This window comes from Grampus griseus, assembly GCF_964374135.1.
Source record: "Grampus griseus genome assembly, chromosome: X".
Lineage (NCBI taxonomy): Eukaryota > Metazoa > Chordata > Mammalia > Artiodactyla > Delphinidae > Grampus > Grampus griseus.
The window spans coordinates 50768445-50794333 of NC_138999.1; the positions used below are offsets into that span (position 1 = coordinate 50768445).

At 44.4% G+C, this 25889-nt stretch overlaps 2 protein-coding genes across 2 annotated transcripts; one reads left to right on the top strand and one right to left on the bottom strand.

Annotated features, from left to right (window-relative positions):
* Positions 1–1006: 1006 nt before the first annotated feature.
* Positions 1007–3698, bottom strand: LOC309840054 (actin-like protein 7A; the record flags this gene model as incomplete). The annotated part of the gene is given in 4 exon segments (XM_082682056.1): positions 1007–1906; positions 1910–2385; positions 2388–2423; positions 3521–3698. Coding segments are annotated over 4 exon segments (1590 nt in total).
* Positions 3699–15497: 11799 nt separating this feature from the next.
* LOC309840055 (actin-like protein 7B) lies at positions 15498–16805 on the top strand (the record flags this gene model as incomplete). Its single annotated transcript, XM_082682057.1, is given in 2 exon segments — positions 15498–16436; positions 16440–16805. Coding segments are annotated over 2 exon segments (1251 nt in total). The 5' UTR covers positions 15498–15551.
* Positions 16806–25889: the final 9084 nt, after the last annotated feature.

Consider the following 25889-nt stretch of genomic DNA (forward strand, 5'->3'; position numbering starts at 1 on the left):
TGGGTTAGAATGACCAGCATGGACCAGCCTCCCATAAACCCACACTGCAGAACTGGCAGCCTTTATCCCGCACCCATTCCAGACTCCAGTTGTATACCCTGCAGGTTGATGGAGGATCCAGTCTGGTTGGAGAGGAGCATCTGCTGCTTGAAGTGTCTGGAGAATGGCTGTGGGTTGCATCCTCATGACCTTAGTGCTGATAACCCAAGACAAATCTGCCCCCAATTTTTTAAAGGGGGAAATCTATATAGCATCTATTCCCTGAAGAGTTTTTCCCTTAAGATACACATATCTTGCTCATAATAACACCAGGCTTCAGCAGCCAGTCACCATGATGGCTTGGTAAGAACTGGTATCGAGACATAAATGACTACTGGAACTAAAAGAAAGTACAGTTAAAGCAGGCATCAGACATCTTCATCAGCTCTTTCCAAGTCTTCAGAGTCACTGATCAAGTGTGAAATGCACTCTGCTGCTTTGTGGGCGACTGAACCATTACAGCATACTTCCTGTTGGTGTTTATTGAAAGGGATCGTCTTATAGGCCACAACAGCATTTGCTCTATCTACCTAATCTATCTTTATCACACTCCCCCTTCCAAGCAGAGTTTAACAATACTGTAGTACCTAAAGTGGGGAATATACAAAATAAGGGACAGAATAATTTTAGAAGTAGTTTCTCCCCCCAATACTTAAGCAATTAAACTATAAGCTACGTCTTTTTGGTCCATAATCACTCCCCCCTTCTCCCCCCCCACCCCCTGCACTGCCCGTCTCCTTCACCCAGCCCCCGCTGTTGTTTTGGCAAATGGACATTTTAAGGCAGATGCTGCATGTATGAAGTTCTCATTGCATGAGGAAATAGAGAAATACATTGTGGAGGGAAATGCAAGGATTGTTTAATACTGCAGGAGTGAACTGGCTGGCTCAGCTCCCTATGTATGGGATGGGTGCTCACCCAGCAAAGCTGACGCATGGCCACCACAGCAACCATGCTTCATCGGAGTTCAGAAGCACCTTCTGTAGAGGAAGAAAGGCCCATGTTCCTCATACTCAAAGCGGTGGACCCACAGTGGTTGGAAGCCCTGAAGCGATGGTAGGAGGGAGCCACCCGTCCACACTGCAGTGTCTCTTTCGGGCAACACGTTTACCTGGGGGGTGTCATTAGGACACATGCTTCTCAGCTCCTTCTGCAGATGGTTAGGGAAACCGCTGAGCATGGTGCTCCCCCCACAGAGTAGGATATACCCCATGAGGTCTCGTTTGAGGGTGATGTCACACTTGTTAAGGCAGGACACTGTCTGGGTGTGGAGGCCCAGCTGCATGGACTTGATCAGAGAAGGCTTGAAGAACATCTCTGAGCAGAGGAACCTTTCCTGGCACAGGTATATCTCCTGCCCATCCAGCAGGGTGTACTGGATTGTATGCTCAGTAGCTGGGACTTTCTTCTCTTCAGTGGGGACCAGGGCCACAAAGCAGCATTTCTTCTTGATGTCCTCCACAATGCCCAGCTGGTCCTCAGTGAAGTGTTTCCCCAAATTTTTCATCAGGCCCATTAAGTAGGTTGTCAGGTCAGAACCCGCGTAGTCCAGCCGTCCAGTGATGCTGGGCAAAGGATAGCCCTCGTAGATGGGAACTACATAGGACACACCGTGGCCGACCTCCACAACCAGGCCAGAGGTCCTTCCGTAGGAGTACATGGACAGGCGGGACTGGTAGGCGATATGCATTGCGGGAGTTTTGAAGGTCTCAAACAGCATTTCAGCATACTTCTCTCTATTTGTGTGTGGTCTCAGGGGTGGGTCTGAAACCAAGGCGGCGTGCTCCTCTGGGGCAATCTTCATCTCTTGATGGAAAAGATATTCCCAGATATCCTGCACTGTATCCCAGTCCATGATGATGCCATGTCACAGAAGATTAATTAGCTTGAGACAAACTTCTGGGTTGATAAGCTCGTGCCACACAAATGTCTCCTTGTGATTGTCCCCGGTTTTGGCCGTCTCCATGTAGGGTTTGCCCACTGTGGGTGAGATCATGTGGGTGGGCTTTGGCAGCCCGGCAAAGCCACATTTACAGTAGCCCGTGCCAAGGTCCACGACCACTGCTTTGGTCAACTCTAGCTTGGGCTTCTTATTGACCACAGGTGATTTTGTAGGTTCTTCTGGCTCTGAACGGTTGCGGCGAACCCACACTGCCTGCTTCGCTGGGCCGTCCTTTAACGAGGCAGTCTGGAGGATCTGTGTCTGCAGGGAGTCCTGTTCACCCGTTCTCTCGGAAGGCCAATCCCCTATGATTGCCGCCTGTGGAGCCCACACGCTCTCAAGAGCTGTTTTGCTCTCAGAAAGTTCCTCAATCCCACTGGCCTCAAGGCCTGAAAGGCTTAAGTCAGAGGGCAACTTGAGAATTTCCCCAGTGATGACACCACTGATTATGACATAATCCAGTGTCCCAGGGCTTTCTAGATACTGGGAACCTTTGTGTGGGTTTGTGTGGGAACCTAACCTCCTGTGTTAGGGTAGATTTGAAATAGTGTTTCTGAAGGGACTTACTTTTTACTAAATTTTGTAGTAAACCTGGTTTATCCAATCAATTAATATTCATTGAGTGCTTACTATGTGCAAGGCAGGCAGCAGTGAAAAAAAGACAAAAATCTCTGCCCTTGTAGAGTTTACATTCTAATCAGTGGGGTTTGGGGAGAGGCAGACAATAAACAAAATAAATATATGTTAGAAGATGTTAATGGCAAAAGAGAAAAGGAAGCAGGGAAGGCTGGGGAGAGGGTGGCTGTGTTAATGTGCCATGTAGTTTTCTCCCTGAGACAGTGACACTTGAGTGAGGACCTGAAGGAAGTGAGGGAGAGTGCCATGTGTATATCGGGGAGCAGCAGGTGCAGACGACTGTGGGTTAGAGCAGGGTCTGTAAACTCAGGCCTGCAGCCTGTTTTTCTTAATAACGTTTTATTGGATCACAGCCATGCTCATTCGTTTACATGTTGTCTATGTCTGCTTTTGTGCTACAACATCAGAGTTGAGTCATTGCAATAAGTACTGTATGGCCTGCAAAGCTGAAAATGAGTATCGACTATCTGGCCCTTTGCAGAAAAAGTTTGCCTATTCCCAAGTTAGAGGATTCCAAGAAGACCAGTGTGGCTGCAGTGGAGACAGCAAGGAAAAGTAGAGATGGGAGAAGGGGTGGGGGATGGAGAGCAGCTCACGTTAGGTCTCATAGGCCTTTGCTAGGACTTTGGCTCTAACTCTGTGTGAAGTCAGAAAGCACTAGAGAATTTTGAGCAGAGAGTTGACACCATTTGATTTAGATTTTAGCAGGACCAATGGCTGCTATGGTGACCGTGCCAAGCACTTCTGTCCCGCCTATTTCTTAGGGCAACCTGCAGAGGAATTATTTTTGGACACATATTTGCACACATACTCCTCCTTTGTCCAGGTCATTGGGTTGACAATGAAATTAGACCCTACAGTCCCACTGATGAGAACACTGAGGCTCTCAGGTACATAGCTCACCCAAGGATATCCAGCCAGCAGTGCCAAGTTCTGCTGACTGCGACTTCTTCCCAGGGGTGTCCCTTGATGGGACCCAACATGTGTCTCTGAGGCTGCTTGGCCACTGTATCACATGCCATCTCTGAAGCTGGGCCTGTTGGTGCTGACACCTGCTGCTCTCAAGGCGCCCAGGATCCATCCTTATGTTATGCAGCACTGTGCTCTTAATAAGGAGGCAGTCACTACAATGGTGGGCTTTCTCCTTTAAGGAAGTTACTGGGGATGCTCTTTACTCCTTTTGGGGTATGAGAGAAGAAAAGGACCAAGTCTAGTTTCATGAGCCTTGTGACTATGTGATAGGGGCAGCTTCTTGGTTCAATGGGTAGAGGAGGAGATGGTATTGAACTTTGAAAGAAGAATAGGAAAGTACTTTTCTCTATGCCTGGCTGCCTGAGAAATAGCTTACTTACCTCTGCTTTTCAGGGGTTTGCATGGCCAACTTGGATTGTCTGACTTTATTTCAAGAGAACTTGTATGACAACCAAAGGTGTATTTAGTTTAGAATCATCCATTTTCCTTCTCCTCAACCCACCTCTTGATTTCTGAGAAATATGCAGCTGCTTGGTACATTTTTACTGCCCTGGAGTCCTGTAAGAGGCTCTACTAGTTTCCTATTGAGGCTGTGACAAATTACCACAAATTTAATGGCTTAAAACACAAATTTATTATCCTGCAATTCTGGAGGTTAGAAGTCCACAGTCAGTCTTAGTGGGCTAAAATCAAGGTCTCAGCAGGGCCTCGTTCCTTCTGGAGGCTCTAAGGGATAATCCTTTTCCAGCTCCTAGATGCTGCCTACCTTCCTTGGCTTGTGGCCCCTTCCTTCATCTTCAAAGACCTCTCAGACTTCTGCTTCCATTGTCATATCTCCTTATCTGAACTTGACCCTCCTGTCTCCCTCTTCTTAAGATAATTCTGATTACTTTGGGCCCACCTGGATAATCAAGGGTTGTTAATCTCCCCATTGCAAACTTCTTAGCTCACATCTGCAAAGTCCCTTTTACCATGAAAGGTAACATATTCACAGGTTCCAGGGATTCAGATGTGGACATCTTTGGGGGACCATTATTCACCCTCTGTCACTCGACCTGTGCATCCCACTTCACTAAGACACTCAGAGCATGACATGCTCTGTTTCACAGGCTCCTCCCCCACTGCTCATGCTTGCTGTCCTTAGTGCTTTCTGTCATCATAGGTGGGAGAAGTGATGTGCTAGCTTAAGGCCAATTGCTCCATCTGTAAGGTCCATGGGCACAGGGACTGTCAGGGTCCATCCCCACATCCTTCAGGCTAAAGCCAATGGACCCATTTCACTCCTTTTACTTCACCTCTCAGGATTATGCATACTTGGATGCTGTCTCCTGATGGAAACCCTTTTCCCCTTAGCTTTCACGTCACCCTTTGTGACCCTTCTCTCTGGGTCAGCACACAGTGGTATCAATGATGGAAAGATATAAAGACTGTTGGCACACTGAACCCAAAACCTCCACTGCCTGGCACATGCAACCCTGCACACTTGTCACCAGCCATCTAAGGCGTATGTGGGCTCCTGGGGTCTCTGGTGAGGTCCCTCTAGGTAGAGACACTCTATGTTGCTCATACTTTCTTGGGCCGTATTTTCTCATGGGATAACACCTACTTTTGCTCCTCTGGCCCAAGACCAAAAAAAACATGAGATGATCCTTCTGGAAAGCAACGCTGAGGCTCTCCCCTATCGTGGAGAAAGAAAACGTGAAAAAATTAGACCAAGAAACACATTTCTCCCTGAGGTGGTATCCTTGCTCCTAGTTTTGTTTTTTGGGACACCACTCACCCTTGACCTTTGGAGGAAAGGTGAACCAGGCCCTGTAGCTTTAGCAGCTATGGAGGGAAGAAAGAGAATCTAGTAAGGAAAAGGCCAGTGTACAACATTTCTTTTCACGAATGCAGATTCCTAGATCCCACCCCCACCTTACTGAATCTGAATGTTTCGAGCCTAGGACTGTTGAGACCTAGGAATCCAACTCTTCAATATGTTGACATTTGGGAAACTGAGTCAAGCTCCCAGCAAAGAAAAGAATTCCTTGTCAGACAGACAGTGAGCCTCATTCCCAAAGCTCAGCCCTCAGTGTGATAACCCCAATTCTAAGACTAACCAGTTCCCTCGAGGTGGAAGGGAAAGGAGCTGTCTTCAGAAGGTGGAGATACTCTGTTGTTTCTCTTTCCCGAGCTCCATAATCCACAGCCTAGTGGCCTCTGGACATCTCTAAGTCAGCATGCCCCAAATGGAACTCATTGCCTTCCCCTGTATAACCGCTCTTGCCCCTGTATCCTCTGTCTATATATGAGGAGCCCTACCATCCACCTAGATGCTCAAGCCTGAAACCTGGAGGCAGTGGATAGGGATCAAGCTGATGAGGGGATCTAGCACTATCAAAATCAGATTCGACTAACATTTTGAGTAGTTTGCCCAAGCTCAGATTATAATAATGAAGCTATATTTGAACTCGGGTCTTCTGAGTCCAATTCCTTACTCCTCTTTCTATTCTGTACTGCCTTTCCATAAGGAGTGGAAGAAGAGGAGGCTTAGGGGGGGTCCACAAGCATCGCCTTTAAATAGCTTAAGTGTTGTCACATGGAAGAATTAGCTTGCCTTGCACAACCTCAAAAGTAGACCCAAGACCAATTAATGGCTTCTTCAGAGAGGTACAGATGTCAATCCAATGTGAGGAAAAGTTTGTCCCTCACAGCTTTCCGTGCCAGATCAAGTGTTTAATCCTCAGGTTCTGTGATTTTGAGACACCACCAATGGAACTTGGTGGTGCTCATAACTGTAATCCTTATAAAGTTGTTGCCCACATAATCCAGTTCCAAGAAACAATTCAGCAAACAGAAATCCCCACGAGTTATTTATTAATGTTCCACAGCAGTATTTCTTATGTCTTAACAATCCCTCTTTTCTTTCCTATCCACGTCACCTAATCCTTCAACTACTTCTGCCCTTATTAATTTTCCCAGAAAACTTCCTTAGCCCCAGTTGTTTCTCTTCCCCTCTTCCTCCTGTTTCTTTACCAAAGCCCTAATCTGTCTTTTTTTTAGAGCGGTGACAGTTTGGTAGAGAGGACCCTATGGGAACCTAATGAATTTGTTTGTTCTGGATGACAGACCATCTTTGCTTGGGCAGAGGAAAGGGATTCATCCTTCCCTCTTCCTCACTCCCCACATCTAATCATCTAATGTAAACGCAATGCTAGAGGCTAGAGATGTCACAGGAGCCTATGTGAAAGGGTCTCAAATGTTAGACTAAAAGCTTGGATTGAATTGAGGACAGTTGAGAACCAACAAATTAGATTAGATTCTACCTTCTGAATTTCTTTAGAACCTGCCCCTTCCTTTTTTTTCCACACTATCACAGCCCTAGCTCAGGCCACCTTCAAGCCTTACAAGAATTTCTTCAACATCCTCCTTTTAGATCTCAGAGACTTGTCCCTCCATATTACAGCTAAACATGAATCATTCTAAGATTTTGTCCTGGAAACCAAATCTGACCACTCACCTGCTTAAAGGCTTCATTGGCTCCCCAGCTGTTGTCAGTTTAATCCAAGCCCTAACCTCTAGCATTTGAGGTCCTCCCTAGTTGCTCCCATGACTGCCTTATCCTGATCTATTTTTCCAAACACTTCAACTACTGGAAGCTCTCCACCATGCCTCCCTCGAGTGTTTGCTCAGGCTGTGCTCTCTGCTCTGGATGGCTTTCCCTCCCCTTAGCTACCTGACAAATATCCACCTATCTTGCAGTACTCTACGTAGGCAGCACCTTTCGGAAGAACCTTCTGACTCCCTCCCTCCGTTGTGCGCCTCTGTTCTCCCAATAGACGTACACCTGCAAACTCCTCTGCATCCATTCATCTTCTTCCCAACTAGACTGGGCACTGCTTGTGGCCAGGTTTCTTTCATCAGGGCCTACACGCTCTCTTTTTTTTTTTTAACATCTTTATTGGAGTATAATTGCTTTACAATTGTGTGTTAGTTTCTGCTTCACAACAAAATGAATCAGTTATACATATACATATGTTCCCATATCTCTTCCCGCGTCTGTCTCCCTCCCTCCCACCCTCCCTATCCCACCCCTCCAGGTGGTCACAAAGCACCGAGCTGATCTTCCTGTGCTATGCGGCTGCTTCCCACTAGCTACCTCCCTTACGTTTGGTAGTGTATAAATGTCCATGCCTCTCTCTCGCTTTGTCACAGCTTACCTTTGCCCCTCCCCATATCCTCAAGTCCATTCTCTAGTAGGTCTGTGTCTTTATTCCTGTCTTACCCCTAGATTCTTCATGACATTCTTTTTTCTTAAATTTCATATATATGTGTTAGCATACGGTATTTGTCTTTTTCTTTCTGACTTACTTCACTCTGTATGACAGACTCTAGGTCTATCCACCTCATTACAAAGAGCTCAATTTCGTTTCTTTTTATGGCTGAGTAATATTCCATTGTATATATGTGCCACATCTTCTTTATCCATTCATCTGATGATGGGCATTTAGGTTGTTTCCATCTCCGGGCTATTGTAAATAGAGCCGCAATGAACATTTTGGTACATGACTCTTTTTGAATTTTGGTTTTCTCAGGGTATATGCCCAGTAGTGGGATTGGTGGGTCATATAGTAGTTCTATTTGTAGTTTTTTAAGGAACCTCCATACTGTTCTCCATAGTGGCTGTATCAATTTACATTCCCACTAACGGTGCAAGAGGGTTCCCTTTTCTCCACACCCTCTCCGGCATTAATTGTTTCTAGATTTCTTGATGATGGCCTTTCTGACCGGTGTGAGATGATATCTCATTGTAGTTTTGATTTGCATTTTTCTAATGATTAGTGATGTTGAGCATACTTTCATGTGTTTGTTGGCAGTCTGTATATCTTCTTTGGAGAAATGTCTATGTAGGTCTTCTGCCCATTTTTGGATTGGGTTTTTTTGTTATTAAGCTGCATGAGCTGCTTATAAATCTTGGAGATTAATCCTTTGTCAGTTGCTTCATTTGGAAATATTTTCTCCCATTCTGAGGGTTGTCTTTTGGTCTTGTTTATGGTTTCTTTTGCTGTGCAAAAGCTTTGAAGTTTCATTAGGTCCCATTTGTTTATTTTTGTTTTTATTTCCATTTCCCTAGGAGGTGGTTCAAAAAGAATCCTGCTGTGATTTATGTCATAGAGATTTCTGCCTATGTTTTCCTCTAAGAGTTTGATAGTTTCTGGCCTTACATTTAGGTCTTTAATCCATTTTGAACTTATTTTTGTGTATGGTGTTAGGGAGTGATCTAATCTCAGACTTTACATGTAGCTGTCCAGTTTCCCCAGCACCACTTATTGAAGAGGCTGTCCTTTCTCCACTGTATATTCCGGCCTCCTTTATCAAAAAGATAAGGTGACCATATGTGCCTGGGTTTATCTCTGGGCTTTCTATCCTGTTCCATTGATCTATATATCTGGTTTTGTGCCAGTACCATACTGTGTTGATTACTGTATCTTTGTAGTATAGTCTGAAGTCAGGGAGCCTGATTCCTCCAGCTCCATTTTTCATTCTCAACATTGCTTTGGCTATTCGGGGTCTTCTGTGTTTCCATACAAATTGTGAAATTTTTTGTTCTAGTTCTGTGAAAAATGCCAGTGGTAGTTTGATAGGGATTGCATTGAATCTATAGATTGTTTTGGGAAGTAGAGTTATTTTCACAATGTTGTTTCCTCCAATCCAAGAACAGGGTATATCTCTCCGTCTATTTGTATCATCTTTAATTTCTTTCATCAGTGTCTTATAATTTTCTGCATACAGGTCTTTTGTCTCCTTAGGTAGGTTTATTCCTAGATATTTTATTCTTTTTGTTGCAATGGTAAATGGGAGTGTTTTCTTGATTTCACTTTCAGATTTTTCATCGTTAGTGTATAGGAATGCCAGAGATATCTGTGCATTAATTTTGTATCCTGCTACTTTACCAAATTCATTGATTAGCTCTAGTAGTTTTCTGGTAGCATCTTTAGGATTCTCTAAGTATAGTATCATGTCATCTGCAAATAGTGACAGCTTTACTTCTTGTTTTCCGATTTGGATTCCTTTTATTTCCTTTTCTTCTCTGATTGCTGTGGCTAAAACTTCCAAAACTATGTTGAATAAGAGTGGTGAGATTGGGCAGCCTTGTCTTGTTCCTGGTCTTAGTGGAAATGCTTTCAGTTTTTCACCATTGAGGACGATGTTGGCTGTGGGTTTGTCATATATGGCCTTTATTATGTTGAGGAAAGTTCCCTCTATGCCTACTTTCTGCAGGGTTTTTATCATAAATAGGTGTTGAATTTTGTCAAAAGCTTTCTCTGCATCTATTGAGATGATCATATAGTTTTTCTCCTTCAATTTGTTAATATGATGTATCACGTTGATTGATTTGCGTATATTGATGAATCCTTGCATTCCTGGAATAAACCCCACTTGATCATGGTGTATGATCCGTTTAATGTGCTGTTGGATTCTGTTTGCTAGTATTTTGTTGAGGATTTTTGCATCTATGTTCATCAGTGATATTGGCCTGTAGTTTTCTTTCTTTGTGACATCCTTCTCTGGTTTTGGTATCAGGTTCATGGTGGCCTCGTAGAATGAGTTTGGGAGTGTTCCTCCTCTGCTATATTTTGGAAGAGCTTGAGAAGGATAGGTGTTAGCTCTTCTCTAAATGTTTGATAGAATTCGCCTGTGAAGCCATCTGGTCCTGGGCTTTTGTTTGTCAGAAGATTTTTAATCACAGTTTCAATTTCAGTGCTTGTGATTGGTCTGTTCATATTTTCTATTTCTTCCTGATTCAGTCTTGGCAGGTTGTGCCTTTCTAAGAATTCGTCCATTTCTTCCAGGTTGTCCACTTTATTGGCATAGAGTTTCTTGTAGTAATCTCTCATGATCCTTTGTATTTCTGCAGTGTCAGTTGTTACTTCTCCTTTTTCATTTCTAATTCTATTGATTTGAGTCTTCTCCCTTTTTCTCTTGTTGAGTCTGGCTAATGGTTTATCAAGTTTGTTTATCTTCTCAGAGAACCAGCTTTTAGTTTTATTGATCTTTGCTATCGTTTCCTTCATTTCTTTTTCATTTATTTCTGATCTGATTTTTATGATTTCTTTCCTTCTGCTAGCTTTGGGGTTTTTTTGTTCTTCTTTCTCTAGTTGCTTTAGGTGCAAGGTTAGGTTGTTTATTCGAGATGTTTCCTGTTTCTTAAGGTAGGATTGTATTGCTATAAACTTCCCTCTTAGAACTGCTTTTTGTGCATCCCATAGATTTTGTGTCGTCGTGTCTCCATTGTCATGTGTTTCTAGGTATTTTTTGATTTCCTCTTTGATTTCTTCAGTGATCACTTCATTATTAAGTAGTGTATTGTTTAGCCTCCATGTGTTTGTATTTCTTACAGATCTTTTCCTGTAATTGATATCTAGTCTCATAGCGTTGTGGTCGGAAAAGATACTTGATACAATTTCAATTTTCTTAAAGTTACCAAGGCATCATTTGTGATTCAAGATATGATCTATCGTGGAGAATGTTCCATGAGCACTTGAGAAAAAAGTGTATTCTGTTGTTTTTGGATGGAGTGTCCTATAAATATCAATTAAGTCCATCTTGTTTAATGTATCATTTAAAGCTTGGGTTTCCTTATTTATTTTCATTTTGGATGATCTGTCCATTGGTGAAAGTGGGGTGTTAAAGTCCCCTACTATGAATGTGTTACTGTCGATTTCCCCTTTTACGGTGTTAGTATTTGCCTTATGTATTGAGATGCTCCTATGTTTTGTCCATAAATATTTACAATTGTTATATCTTCTTCTTGGATCGATCCCTTGATCATTATGTAGTGTCCTTCTTTGTCTCTTCTAATAGTCTTTATTTTAAAGTCTCTTTTGTCTGATATGAGAATTGCTACTCCAGCTTTCTTTTGGTTTCCATTTGCATGAAATATCTTTTTGCATCCCCTTACTTTCAGTCTGTACGTGTCTCTAGATCTGAAGTGGGTCTCTTGTAGACAGCAAATATATGGGTCCTGTTTTTGTATCCATCCAGCCAATCTGTGTCTTTTGGTGGGAGCATTTAGTCCATTTACATTTAAGTAATTATCGATCTGTATGTTCCTATTCCCATTTTCTTAATTGTTTTGGGTTTGTTATTGTAGGTCATTTTCTTCTCTTGTGTTTCATGCCTAGAGAATTTCCTTTAGCAGTTGTTTTAGAGCTGGTTTGGTGGTGCTGAACTGTCTCAGCTTTTGCTTGTCTGTAAAGGTTTTAATTTCTCCATCAAATCTGAATGAGATCCTTGCTGGGTAGAGTAATCTTGCTTGCAGATTTTCCTCCTTCATCACTTTCAATATGTCCTGCTGTTCCCTTCTGGCTTGCAGAGTTTCTGCTGAAAGATCAGCTGTTAACCTTATGGGGGTTCCCTTGTGTGTTATTTGTTGTTTTTCCCTTGCTGCTTTTAATATGCTTTCTTTGTATTTAATTTTTGACAGATTGATTAATATGTGTCTTGGCGTATTTCTCCTTGGATTTATCCTGTATGGGACTGTCTGTGCTTCCTGGACTTGATTAACTATTTCCTTTCCCATATTAGGGAAGTTTTCAACTATAATCTCTTCAAATATTTTCTCAGTCCCTTTCTTTTTCTCTTCTTCTTCTGGAACCCCTATAATTCGAATGTTGGTGCGTTTAATGTTGTCCCAGTGGTCTCTGAGACTTGTCCTCAGTTCTTTTCATTCTTTTTTCTTTTTTCTGCACTGCAGTAGTTATTTCCACTACTTTATCTTCCAGGTCACTTATCCGTTCTTCTGCCTCAGTTATTCTGCTATTGATCCCATCTAGAGTATCTTTCATTTCATTTATTGTGTTGTTCATCATTGTTTGTTTCATCTTTAGGTCTTCTAGGTCCTTGTGAAATGTTTCTTGCATTTTGCCTTTTCTGTTTTCAAGATTTTGGATCATCTTTACTATGATTGTTCTGAATTCTTTTTCAGGTAGACTGCCTATTTCCTCTTCATTTGTTAGGTCTGGTGGGTTTTTATCTTGCTCCTTCATCTGCTGTGTGTTCTTCTGTCTTCTCATTTTGCTTATCTTACTGTGTTTGGGGTCTCCTTTTTGCAGGCTGCATGTTTGTAGTTCCATTTGTTTTTGGTGTCTGTCCCCAGTGGCTAAGATTGGTTCAGTGGGTTGTGTAGGCTTCCTGGTGGAGGGGACTAGTGCCTGTTTTCTGGTGGATGAGGCTGGATCTTGTCTTTCTGGTGGGCAGTTCCACATCTGGTGGTGTGTTTTCGGGTGTCTGTCGACTTATTATGATTTGGGGCAGCCTCTCTACTAATGGATGGGGTTGTGTTCCTGTCTTGTTAGTTTTTTGGCATAGGATGTCCAGCACTGTAGCTTGCTGGTCGTTGAGTGAAGCTGGGTGCTGGTGTTGATATGGAGATCTCTGGGAGATTTTCTCCGTTTGATATTATGTGCAGCTGGGAGGTCTCTTGTGGACCAATGTCCTGATGTTGGCTCTCCCACCTCAGAGGCACAGCACTAACTCCTGGCTGTAGCAGCAAGAGTCTTTCATCCACATGGCTCAGAAGAAAAGGGAGAAAAAGTAGAAAGTGACAATTAGTAGAAGTAGAAAGAAAGAAAGAAAGAAGGGAGGGAGGATGGGAGGGAGGAAGGAAGGAGGGAAGGAAGGAAAAAAAGAAAGAAAGAAGATAAAGTAAAAAAAATAAAGTAAGATAAAATATAATAAAGTTATTAAAATAAAAAATAATTATTAAGAGAAAAAAAAAACAAAAAACATAAAAACGGATGGTTAGAACCCTGGGACAAATGGTGGAAGCAAAGTTCTACAGACAAAATCTCACACAGAAGCATACACATACACACTCACAAAAAGAGGAAATGGGGAAAAAATCATAAATCTTGCTCTCAAAGTCCACCTCCTCAATTTGGGATGATTCGTTTTCTAAAGGAGGGAAGGAAGGAAAGAAAGAATGAAGATAAAGTAAAATAAAATAATTAAAATAAAAATAATTATTAAGAAAAAAATAAAAAAAAACAAAACAAAAAACGGACGGATGGAACCCTTGGACAAATGGTGGAAGCAAAGCTATACAAACAAAATCTCACCCAGAAGCATACACATACACACTCACAAAAAAAGGAAAAATTATAAATCTTGCTCTCAAAGTCCACCTCCTTAATTTGGGATGATTCATTGTCTATTCATGTATTCCACAGATGCAGGGTACATCAAGTTGATTGTGGAGCTTTAAGCCACTGCTTCTGAGCCTGCTGGGAGAGATTTCCCTTTCTCTTCTTTGTTCTCACAGCTCCCAGGAGCTCAGCTTTGGATTTGGCCCCGCCTCTGCGTGTAGGTCGCCGCAGGACGTCTGTTCTTCATTCAGACAGGACGGGGTTAAAGGAGCCACTGATGCGGGGGCTCTGGCTCACTCAGGCCAGGGGGAGGGGAGATCACGGAGTGCGGGGCGAGCCTGCGGCGGCAGAGGCCAGCGTGATGTTGCACCAGCCTGAGGCGTGCCATGCGTTCTCCTGTGGAAGTTGTCCCTGGATCCCGGGACCCTGGCAGTGGCGGGCTGCACAGGCTCTCCTGAAGGGGGGTGTGGATAGTGACCTGTGTTCGCACACAGGCTTCTTGGTGGCGGTGGCAGCAGCCTTAGCGTCTCTCATGCCTGTCTCTGGGGTTCGCGCTTTTATCCGTGGCCCACGCCCATCTCTGGAGCTCCTTTAAGCAGCGTTCTTAAACCCCTCTCCTCACGCACCAGGAAACAAAGAGGGAGGAAAAAGCCTCTTGCTTCTTCGGCAGGTCCAGACTTTTCCCCGGACTCCCTCCCAACTAGCCGTGGCGCACTAACCCCCTGCAGGCTGTGTTCACGCCGCCAACCCCAGTCCTCTCCCTGCGCCCCGACCGAAGCCCGGGCCTCAGCTCCCAGCCCCGCCCGCTCTGGCAGGTGAGCAGACAAGCCTCTCGGGCTGGTTAGTGCCGGTCGGCACCGATCTTCTGTGCGGGAATCTCCGCTTTGCCCTCTGCACCCCTGTTGCTGTGCTCTCCTCTGCGGCTCCAAAGCTCCTCCCCTCTGCCACCCGCAGTCTCCGCCCGGGAAGGGGCTTTCTAGTGTGTGGAAACCTTTCTTCCTTCACAGCTCCCTCCCACTGGTGCAGGTCCCGTCCGTATCCTTTTGTCTCTGTTTATTCTTTTTTCTTTTGCCCTACCTAGGTACATGGGGGGTTTCTTGCCTTTTGGGAGGTCTGAGGTCTTCTGCCAGCGTTCAGTAAGTGTTCTGTAGTAGTTGTTCCACGTGTAGATGTATTTCTGGTGTATCTGTGGAGAGGAAGGTGATCTCCGCGTCTTACTCTTCTACCATCTTCCCCTCTAGCTGTAGTTACCACCTACACACTCTTTAAGGTGACCTGGTACATTGGATTTGGAGGAACTTGGGTTAAAGTACAAACAAACACTCCAAGAGCTGTTTTCTCTTGGGCAAGTCATTTGCATTCTGAGCCTTGATTTCCTTAGCTCTGCCTACCTCCCAAGATTCTGTGAAGTGTCATGTGAGGTGCCTGCTACAGTGTTTGGCTGTAGTATTTATCAATACTGCTCAAGTATTTATCACCCTCTTGGCCAAGAAGCTGAGGAGGAAGAGGTGTTCAGCTAGTGAACGAGGGATTAGGAGTGAGGATATAAGGAGAGGGAGCAGAAACCTCTGAGACCCAAGTGTGGTTGGACTTCTAAAACTGTGCTGGCCACCTGCTCTGTCTGGGAGCAAAGTCGAGTTATGCCAATGGAGGTGGGGGTGATAGATCAAGGGTCTGCCAAGGCCAAGCCCTCCCTGGGCTGCCAGAATGGACTAGCCCGTGGTGACATCACAATCCTGAGGGGTTGCCAAGGCACTGCTGGAGGTGGACCTCTTATTTCTCCCCACGGAGCTCTAGGATGTGGATGTGAGAAAAGTGAGCAAGGAAGGCAAATGGAGACAAGGAACAGCCCTAGCCCCAAGACCATGGGCACGGCTCAGGGGGACCCTGGAGAGGCAGGCACGCTGCCAGGTCCTGAGGCTGGCATCCGGGACACAAGTTCATCCACTCAGCTGAAGATGAAGCCCAAGAAGGTGAGTAAGATCAAGGCACTCATCATTGACCTGGGCTCCCAGTACTGTAAGTGTGGCTATGTGGGCGAGCCGAGCCCGACCTACTTCATCTCCTCCACTGTGGGCAAGCTCTGCTCTGAGGCAGCTGACGCCTGTGACACCCACAAGCAGACCTACATGGGCCACGAGCTGCTCAACATGGAGGTGCCTCTGAAGCTGATTTATCCGCTAAAATACGGCATCGTGGTGGACTGGGACTGTGTCCAGAACATCTGGGAGTACATCTTCCACACGGCCATGAAGATCCTCCCCGAGGAGCATGCTGTGCTGGTCTCTGACCCCCTGCTCAGCCCCACCAGCAACCGTGAGAAGTATGCAGAGCTCATGTTCGAGACCTTTGGTATCCCTGCCATGCACGTGACCTCCCAGTCGTTGCTGTCCATCTACTCCTATGGCAAGACCTCTGGGCTGGTGGTGGAGAGTGGGCACGGTGTCTCACATGTGGTGCCCATCTCCAAGGGCGACGTGCTGCCAGGCCTGACAAGTCGTGCCGACTATGCCGGCAGTGACCTCACCAACTACCTGCTGCAGCTGCTCAATGAGGCCGGCCACAAGTTCACGGACGACCACCTGCACATCATCGAGCACATCAAGAAGAAGTTCTGCTACTCGGCACTCAAGCCAGTGGAGGAGCTTGGCCTGTGCCTGGAGGATCTGCGTGTGGATTATGAGCTCCCCAACGGCAAGCTCATCACCATCGGTCAGTAGTGCTTTCTGTTCACCGAGATGCTCTTCAAGCCCACCTTGGTGGGCAGCAACCAGCCTGGTCTCCCCAAGCTCATGGCCGCCTGCCTGAACCACTGCCAGGAGGCCGGCTTCAAGGAGGAGATGGCAGCCAACCTGCTGCTGTGTGGCAGCTGCACCATGCTGGACGGCTTCCCAGAGTGCTTCCAGAGGGAGCTGAGTTTCCCCTGCCCGGGGGACAGCCCCACAGTGGCTGCTGCTCCCGAGAGGAAGACCTCCGTGTGGACCGGCGGCTCCATCCTGGCCTCCCTGCAGGCCATCCAGCAGCTTTGGGTCAGCAAGGAAGAGTTTGAGGAGCGGGGCAGGGCAGCTATCTACAGCAAGGGCTGAGCAGTGGTGTCCCTACAGTCCAGGCCTGTGTGCAGACAGCCACAGGCCACTCTATACACATTTACAGAATTTCACATAAAATTTTAAGATGCAATGCCTCTTGTCTGGTCTGGATTTCTTGCTCTAGTGTGGTAGCAGAAGGTGGTGGTGAGTTGGGTTTAGGCATATCAGCACCTTCTGCTCTGCTGGGTGGGGAGCAGCAGGGGTTGGGGAGGCTCACTGGGCCCTCCCCCTCTGCTCTCCCCATGAGGGCAACATCATCATAGAGCCCAGAATGTAGCTTCCTGTTCTATTAGCTCTTCAGGGTTCAAAATTCAATCCAACAGACACTCATACTGCTTGCTCACCCATGGACCAAGGGGGAAACAAAGGCTCAGATTAAGGGACAAGCTTGGGTCACATAGTTAAGTGGTGGGTGGGAGACTCACAACTAGGTGTCTGATTTCCGTCACCTGTTTCTGCCCCTGATGGTCACCTGCCCCCAGCTTTATCACTGCTTGACTGCCTCACTAACCAACCCTCACTACCTGCCCCCTTCAAAGGAACAGTCCATGGGTGTCTCCTGAGTGGGAGGGGCCATTTCTACCCATCGGTGGCCCTCTCCCTTTAGACACCTGCCAAAGTTGCAGCTATTTTTACAGAGTCACAAATAACCACTGAATCAGGAGGGTGTTAGAGAAACCAGAAGGCCATTTAGAAATCATGTGTTCTCTCCCTCCTGTAGAGATGGGGAAACTGAGGGCCAGGACAGAGGGGGCCATGTCAGTGGTTGAGCCTAGGTCTCCTGACCCAGGTCATGATTATTTCTAGAAGGGCAAACATGGTTACTATAGTTTGGAATGCTATAGCAAAATACCACAGACGGGGTGGCTTATAAACCACAGAAGTCTATTTCTTACAGTTCTGGAGGCTGGAAGGCCAAGATCAGGGTGCCAGCATGGCCAGGTTCTGGTGAAGGCCTTCTTCTGGGTTACAAACTCCTGACATCTGGCTGTGCTCTCACTTGGTGGATGAGATGAGGGGTATCTCTGGGGCCTCTTCTATAAAGACACTAAAGCCATTCATGAAGGCTCTGCCCTCCCAACGGTCACCTTCCAAAGGTCTCCCCTAATACCATTACTTTGGGCATTAGGTTTTCAACATATGAATTTGGAGGGAGGGGTGGGGGATTGGGAGGGTGGAAGCAAACACTCAATCTATAGCAATGGTTCTTAATGGTTAGCAACCATTAAGCACTTACCAAGCATCTACTATGGGTGAGGCCCAGAGCTGGAGACAGAAATGGCCAGAATATGGCCCTTCCCTTGGGATTACACACAGCTAGTGGGGGATCCAGTGGACAGTCACGTTGGTGGCTGAGCTCAGAGTTCCTGGGGGTAGGAAGGCGGAGGCGGTGTATTGGAAAGCTGCAAATGGAGAAAGAAGTGCTAGGCGTGGTAACCACTTAGTAGCTTTAGGGCTGAGGGAGAAGTCATCGAGTCTTGTGAGATTTTAGCTGGTGAATGACTTACTGCCTAGAAGAAGGTGGTTCCTGCCTCTTCTCCTACCCCACCTCCTGATGCGGCCCATGACCAGGGGTCCATGAGCAGATGTCTGTGAAATCAGACATTGGTGAGCTGCGTAATCTGATGGGCTATCAAATATCTGTGAGCCAACTCTTACCTTAGACAAAGAGTCCAGATTTGGGGACAATCTGTGAGGCTGCCTCTGTCCCTGGCCTTGTGCGGGAGCTGAAGCTTTGGGAAAGAACCAGACATGGTCTTTATCACCTAACGCCTTGCCATCTAGGCCCTCCCTGTTGCCTAGAACTGGGTTTCTAGCCTGGAGTTTGAGTTCCTCTGGGGCTGACAGGGCCTTGGTGCTATGCAGGAACCTGGGCTCTTTCCTGTAGAGAGAGTTGCAGACTGGAGGACTGGAGGCTGATGGTGCCAGTAGACACATTTTATTCGGCCAGAAAAGTGTATAAATTTTTTTCTGGAATGTGAATTCTTTCAGTGGGGCCTATATTCTTGTGTTGCCAAAGTCTCTACCACTCTGATGTCTTCATATATACCTGCTGCTTCAACATAACTTTTGTTTTATTAGCCAGCATTCATTTCTGCTGCTTGCAACCCAAGAACATTTGCTTAATACTTATCCTAAATACCTGATGAGTTATAGAGAGGGAAATGGAGGCTTATAGAGGGGAAAGTGATGTGCCCCAAATCACACAGGCAGTAAATTAGTGCTGCATGTGCACGTTCTTCCACGTGCTCATCTTGACTATCTCTGAAAACCATGCCTATGTCTACCTCCCCGCCTCTACAATCTGTTCTTCCTTACTCCTCACATTCTCAGCAACTCCTCCTGTCTCCACAGTCACAGCTTCAGTGCCCTCATCTCCTGGTCCTCTCCTCTAAAAGCATCCCTGTGTGGCAGATGTTATAAAAACACTAATCACTTAATCTCTGGTGACTCTTATAATTGAAATATTAAGACCAACACTTCATTTATTTCCCAACAAAAAAGCTACTACACGTGAAGAATTTTTGTCACAGTATTAGAGAATGTCAGATAACACATTCACACTTTAGAGTGCTAACCTAAGCGTGTCAATTGGCCGTTGTTCTATATTCTCTTGTTTAGGTTTTTGTCCTCGAGGTTAAACTTGAGCTTCTTAAGGGCAGGAACTCGGACTTCCTCATCTTGTTTTTCTCTGGGCCCAGTGCAGAGAAATGGCATGGGGTGGGTGTTTAGTACATGCCAATGGAAGTGACTTACTCCCAGTCAGTGAGGTAGAAGTTACAAGTATCTTTCCATATTTTACAGGTGAGGACCCTGAAGCTAGTAGAAGTTAAGAATCTTGTCCAAGTTTACCCACCTGGTAAATCACAGTCTTGTGCTAAATCAAAGTTCTGTGATTCCAAAATGCGTCTCTGCCCTTATCTCCTTTCTGAAAATTTTCAGTCTCTTTTACAAGAAAAAAAAATGTGTAAAAGATTCCTTTCTAGTAATGAACAACAGGTATGATGTAATTTTCATAATCATCCCAAGGTATAAAAGTTAAGAATGCCAATCTTTTAGCAAAGGAGAGACAACTTGCCTGAGACTCCCAGAGACATAAATAAGCAAGTATTAGAGTGACATCATGTGGTAATGTCCTACTATTTAGACATGACAAGAGGCCTGTTATCCTCACTGCCTGTCTGGGCAGCCTGATCTCTCTCCCTCAAATGTATTACCAAGTTTGTCCTAAGAATTAGCTGCAAAAGGTGGGTTTCAGCAATTCACTTTATTATAATACAAACCATTAATGGTGTTTTATTTGATAAGTGTTTTTTTTAAAATCCTACATTTTCTTGTAATGTAGTGGTTCTTAACCAGTGAGGAGAGGGAATGTGGGGTATTGGTGATGCTGGAGCTAGCTCTTAATGGCTTGTGACAGTCCATTGTTAATGTCAGGAATTTAGCAAGCCAGTTAAACCATGTTGGTAGCTTGAAATAGGCCAAGGTAGAAGTATTGCCTTTTTTTTTTTTTTGCAAGTAGGCATTCCTGTGTCTTCTAAGGGGATTTAGTTCATGTATAATGCAGATGCACATTGCACACTAAAGAGGAGGGGGTAGTGGCTCAAACGGCAGATAAAAATTTCATGTTATTTTTTTCTTGTCCTGCCTTAAAAATAAAGTTTGCTTCCTCATAAAGACACAGCTCTATAAGGTCAGAACGCCTTTTACCACCTGTCCCAGTTCCACTTACCTTCAAGGCCCAGCCCAATGCCACTTCCCACCACTGTGGCCTACACACCAGCCTTGGCTTTATCACCCACCAAACTCAGCAGAAAGGACGGACTGTGCCTTTTCCATCTCTGTGTCATGGCTCAGAGTAGGTGCCCTGGGGAAAGTATGCTCTATGTATTGCTCAGAGGCTCCCTAATTTGTATTTGCTAGTCCTGGACCTTTTGCTCTTTCCTCCCAGAACTCTGCAGAATTTCTAGGGTTCTCAGCTTTCAACTGGCTGCCTGTCAGAATCATCTTGGGAGCTTTTAAGAAAGACCCACGCCCAACTTCAGTACCAATTAAATCAGAATGTGTGGGTGGAGTGGAAGCACCAGTGTGATCTCACAGGCCCCCAGTGATTCTGATGTGGGAACCACTGCCCTAGGGAAGCCTCAGGCCCCACCTAGTCTTTCATTTTCATGAGCAGAAATGCCAAACATTTCAGGCAGCACTCGGTCTAGAAAAATGTTCTTTTCCTGAGATGGAACCTGAGAATCTGCCAATTTTCTGAGCCTTTAACATTCCAGAGACCACTGCATGGCTTCTGAAAGGAGTTTCACCCCTCCCGGCTTCTGCATTTGCATAAATATGTAGAATAATAATTAGGATCTAAATGAGTCATAGAAGAAGCAATAGGACTATGCTTAGTGAGTTCTTGGAAAGTCAGGCCAGAAAGCAGTGCTTTACGGATGACCCTTGAGCAATTGCAGAGACTGAGAGCCACTTCCGTGGTCTCAGGAAGGAAGCGTCCAGCAGGGAAAACCGTGAGGATAGGAACTGGATCAGCAAGAGCTAGCATGAATGTAACCCCTCAACCACAGCCTTGAGAAGCACCCCTCCCTCATTTTTATGACCAAATAAATGGATATGGGGTTGAATTCTTCCAGGATCCCTTTCTCCCCCATCGCTAAAACGAAGGCAGCTTGGTACATTTCCATAGCTCTAAGCACTTTTTTCATCTTCTTGTGGTTTGAGAGGACCAGGCCTCTTCTCCACCTCTCACCCTGGTGTGTGCATGCATACCTGCATATACACAAACCGTTATACATACATGTACAGGCATGTACACAGGGCATGCAGTCTCCTTAGAGGAATTTATTTCTTTGTGAAGGGGGGCATTAAAATGGAGGGCAAAGTTCTTGTCTTGGTCTTGTGGTTCTCAAATTTTTTTGCTTATTAGAGTCACCTGAGGAGCTTTCAAAACTTAATGCTGAGAACTTCTGGCTCATGGAGTCACCTTATTCTCTCAGGTCCTCCCTCTTACAACTAAAGCCCCCTGGACACTGACAGAGATTCTCTCCTTGACCAAACTCTAGCCAGGGTCCCCTGAGCCCTTTCTTAACTAAACCTCAACCTTGGCCTATAAAGACTGGAAAAAACACTAAAATAGTTTCTAACAGCTCAAGGCTGCATCCATAGGATGACCCCATACCCCCGTAGAATGTTTGTCTGAGAAAACTCAAGGATGCCCAAAGAATTTACTGTTTGCTCAAGCCAACACCCGAAGGAAGATAGGTTCCCTGTCTCCCAGCCTCTGTGAGAGGGTAGGAGCCTAATTTCAATAAGTGCCAGTTGGCAAACCCAGATGGGTTTCACAGAGACCAGCCCCTGCTTCCTGCATTTTTGTATTTTTTCACTTCTCTGACTCTCCTAAGCCCCTGCTTGACTCCCTCCCTATGCCTTCATTCTCCCTTTAAAATGCAGTCACCTTGGGACTTCTCTGGTGGTGCAGTGGCTAAGAATCCATCGCCCAATGCAGGGGACACAGGTTCAAGCCTTGGTCTGGGAAGATCCCACATGCTGCGGAGCAACTAAGCCCATGCACCACAACCCCTGAGCCTGAGCTCTAGAGCCCACGAGCCACAACTACTGAGCCCATGTGCTGCAACTACTGAAGCCTGCGCTCCTAGAGCCCGTGCTCCACAACAAGAGAAGCCACCGCAATGAGAAGCCCACGCACCACAACAAAGAGTAGCCCCCACTCGCCGCAACCAGAGAAAGCCCACGTGCAGCAACAAAGACCCAACACAGCCAAAAATAAATAAATAAATATATTTTTTTAAAAAAGAGCAATAGGAGCATCTTTAAAAAAAAATGCAGTCACCTCTATGTAAATCAAAGTGGAACTCTTTTCTCTCCTGTAATAGTATTTTATTGGTTAAAATCTGTTCTTACCACTTAAACTAATGTCTACCTTTGTTTAACTTTGATAATATGACACACCAAATAAACATAGGAAGACTCCAAAAAGTGAAAGAAGTACTTGTAGGCAAGTTGTTATTATCTTTAGAAATTACTTATATTAACTATATTTTCTTATTTTTTGTAACGCCCCCAAATGCCAGAGCAACACAAATTTTAAAAAATAAGAAAATATCTTTAATATAATTGGCCCAGTGATGAATGGATACCAAACAGACAAACACAGACTCTAAGAAAGCACAGTTAGGACTTCCCTGGTTGTCCAGTGGTTAAGACTCACTGCTCCCAGCGCAGGGGGCAAGGGTTCTATCCCTGGTCAGGGAACACAAATCTTGTATGCCGCATGGCATAGCCAGAAAAAAAAAAGAAAACAACTCTGTTTGGGACTCCCCTGGCTGTCCAGTGGCTGAGATGCTGTGCTTCCACTCCAGGGGGTGTGGGTTCGATCCCTGGTCAGGGAACTAAGATCCCACATGCCAAGCAGCGTGACCAAAAAAATAGAGCAAAAGAAAAGAAAAGAAAACACAGAGTGGGTTTCAATGGGGCTGAATGCAGACTTGATCTCCCACTCCATCTTCCTGTGGCATGGAAGTGGGTGCCATGCAGTGGGGTAGTGTCAGTGGGTCCAGCATTGCTGTACCTCCAACCTCATGCAGCAACAATGAGGCAGAAAAAGGTGATTAGAGGTGAGGCTAGTTGGCACTTACCTCTCTCCTCTTCATTCTCTGGTGACAAGGGGGCCCAGTGGGAAGCTGATTTTACACCCCCACTTGGAGGCAAGTAATTTGTGGATATCAAGAAACTGATTATAAAGTTTATATGGAAAGGAAAAAGACCCAGAATAGCCAATACCACACTGAGGAAGAAGAAAAAATTTGGAAGACTAACACTATCTGACTTAAAAACTTACTTAAGGTACAATAATTAAGACAGTGTGGGATTGGTGAAAGAATAGACAAGTAGATCAATGAACAGTATAGAGAGCTCCAAGATAGACCCACACAAATATAATCAATTGATTGTTGACAATGGAGTAAAGACAATTCAATAAAGAAAAGATAATTTTTAATAGAGTAGAACAATTGGAAATCCTTTTGCAAAAAAATAAACCTAGACACAGATTTTACACCCTTCACAAAAATCAACTCAAAATGGATCATAGACCTAAACACAAACCTATAAAACTTCCAGAAGACAACATAGAAAATCTAGATGACCTTGGGATTGGTGATGAAATTTCAGCTGCAACACCAGAAGCACAATCCATGAATGAAAAAATTGAACTAATAAGTTGAACTCTATTAACAGGAAAAACTGCCCTGTGAAAGACACTAAGAGAATGAAAAAACAAGCCACAGAACGGGAGAAAATATTTGCAAAACAAATAATCTGATAAATGATTGGTATCCAAAGAACTCTTAAAATGCAACAGTAAGTAAATGAACAATCCAATTAAAAAATGGGCAAAAGAGGGCTTCCCTGGTGACGCAGTGGTTGAGAGTCCGCCTGCCGTTGCAGGGGACACGGGTTCGTGCCCCGGTCCAGGAGGATCCCACATGCCGTGGAGTGGCTAGGCCCGTGAGCCATGGCCGCTGAGCCTGCGCGTCCGGAGCCTATGCTCCACAACGGGAGAAGCCATGGCAGTGAGAAGCCCGCGTACCGCAAAAAAAAAAAAAAAAAAGGCAAAAGATCTAAACAGACATTTCAACAAAGAAGACATACAGGTGGCAAATACACATATGAAGAGATGCTCATCCTATATAAAATATGCAAAATTGTACATCCACTTTAAAAGGCAAGTTTTTAAAAACCAAGCTATATGTATTCTTACTATATGATCTAACAATCACACTCCTAGATATTTACTCAATTGAACTGAAAACTTATGTCCACAGAAAAACCTACACATGAATGTTTATAGCATCTCTACTCTAGTTGCGAAAAACTGGAAGCAACTAAGATATCCTTAAATAGGTTAATGGATAAATGGTGGTACATCTGTACAATGAAACATTATTCAGGAATAAAAACTATGGACTTCAGTTAATAATCATATGTCAGTATTGGTTAACTAATTATTACAAATGTGCTACAGTACTGCAAGATGTCAGTAATAGGGAAAATGTGTATGGGTGGGGGGGTGGTACATGGAAACTTTCTATGCTATCTGCTCAATTTTTCTCTAAATTTAAAACTGTTTAAAAATAAAATCTTTTAAACAAACAAACAAAAGGCAATCTATAGCCTGGGAGAAAATATTTGCAACCCATATATCCAGCAAAGGACTAGTATCTAGAATATGTAAAGAATTCTCAAAACTTAACAGTTAAAAACAATCTAATTAAAAAATGGATGTAAGACGTGAACAGACATTTCACTAAAAAGGATGTATATGTCTTCTTTGGAGAAATGTCTATTTAGATCTTCCACCCATTTTTTGATTGGGTTGTTTGCTTTTTTGATATTGAGTTGCATGAACTGTTTGTATATTTTGGAGATTAATCCCTTGTCAGTTACTTCATCTGCAAATATTTTTTCCCATTCTGAGGGTTGTCTTTTTGTTTTGTATATGGTTTCTTTTGCTGTGCAAAAGTTTTGAAGTTTCATTAGGTCCCATTTGTTTATTTTTTTTCCTTTTTAAATAAAAATTAGCTTTGTCTTTTTTATTATATAATTAAAGTGCGCTCATTGTAAAAACAGATTCAAACCATAATGAAAAGTATAAGGAAATCCATGGGAAACCACCTAAAATCCCACCATCCAAAGGTAACACACAAAGTGTGTGAATTTTTTCCATTCTTATCAGTGAGAAATGCTACCTCATTTCTACTATTTCTTTTTTTTATTTTCATGACTACTAGCAGGGGTGTGTTTACTGGCTTTTTGGATTACTTCCTCTGTTACTCATTTTTATCAGTGGCCCATTTTTCTGGGATTGTTTGCCTTTTTCTTAGGAATTTCTGGGAGCTATTATCTTTATGTGTTGCAGCTATTTTTCCCAAGCTGTCATTTGTCATTTTTTTTAACATCTTTATTGGGGTATAATTGCTTTACAATGGTGTGTTAGTTTCTGCTTTATAACAAAGTGAATCAGTTATACATATACATATGTTCCCATATCTCTTC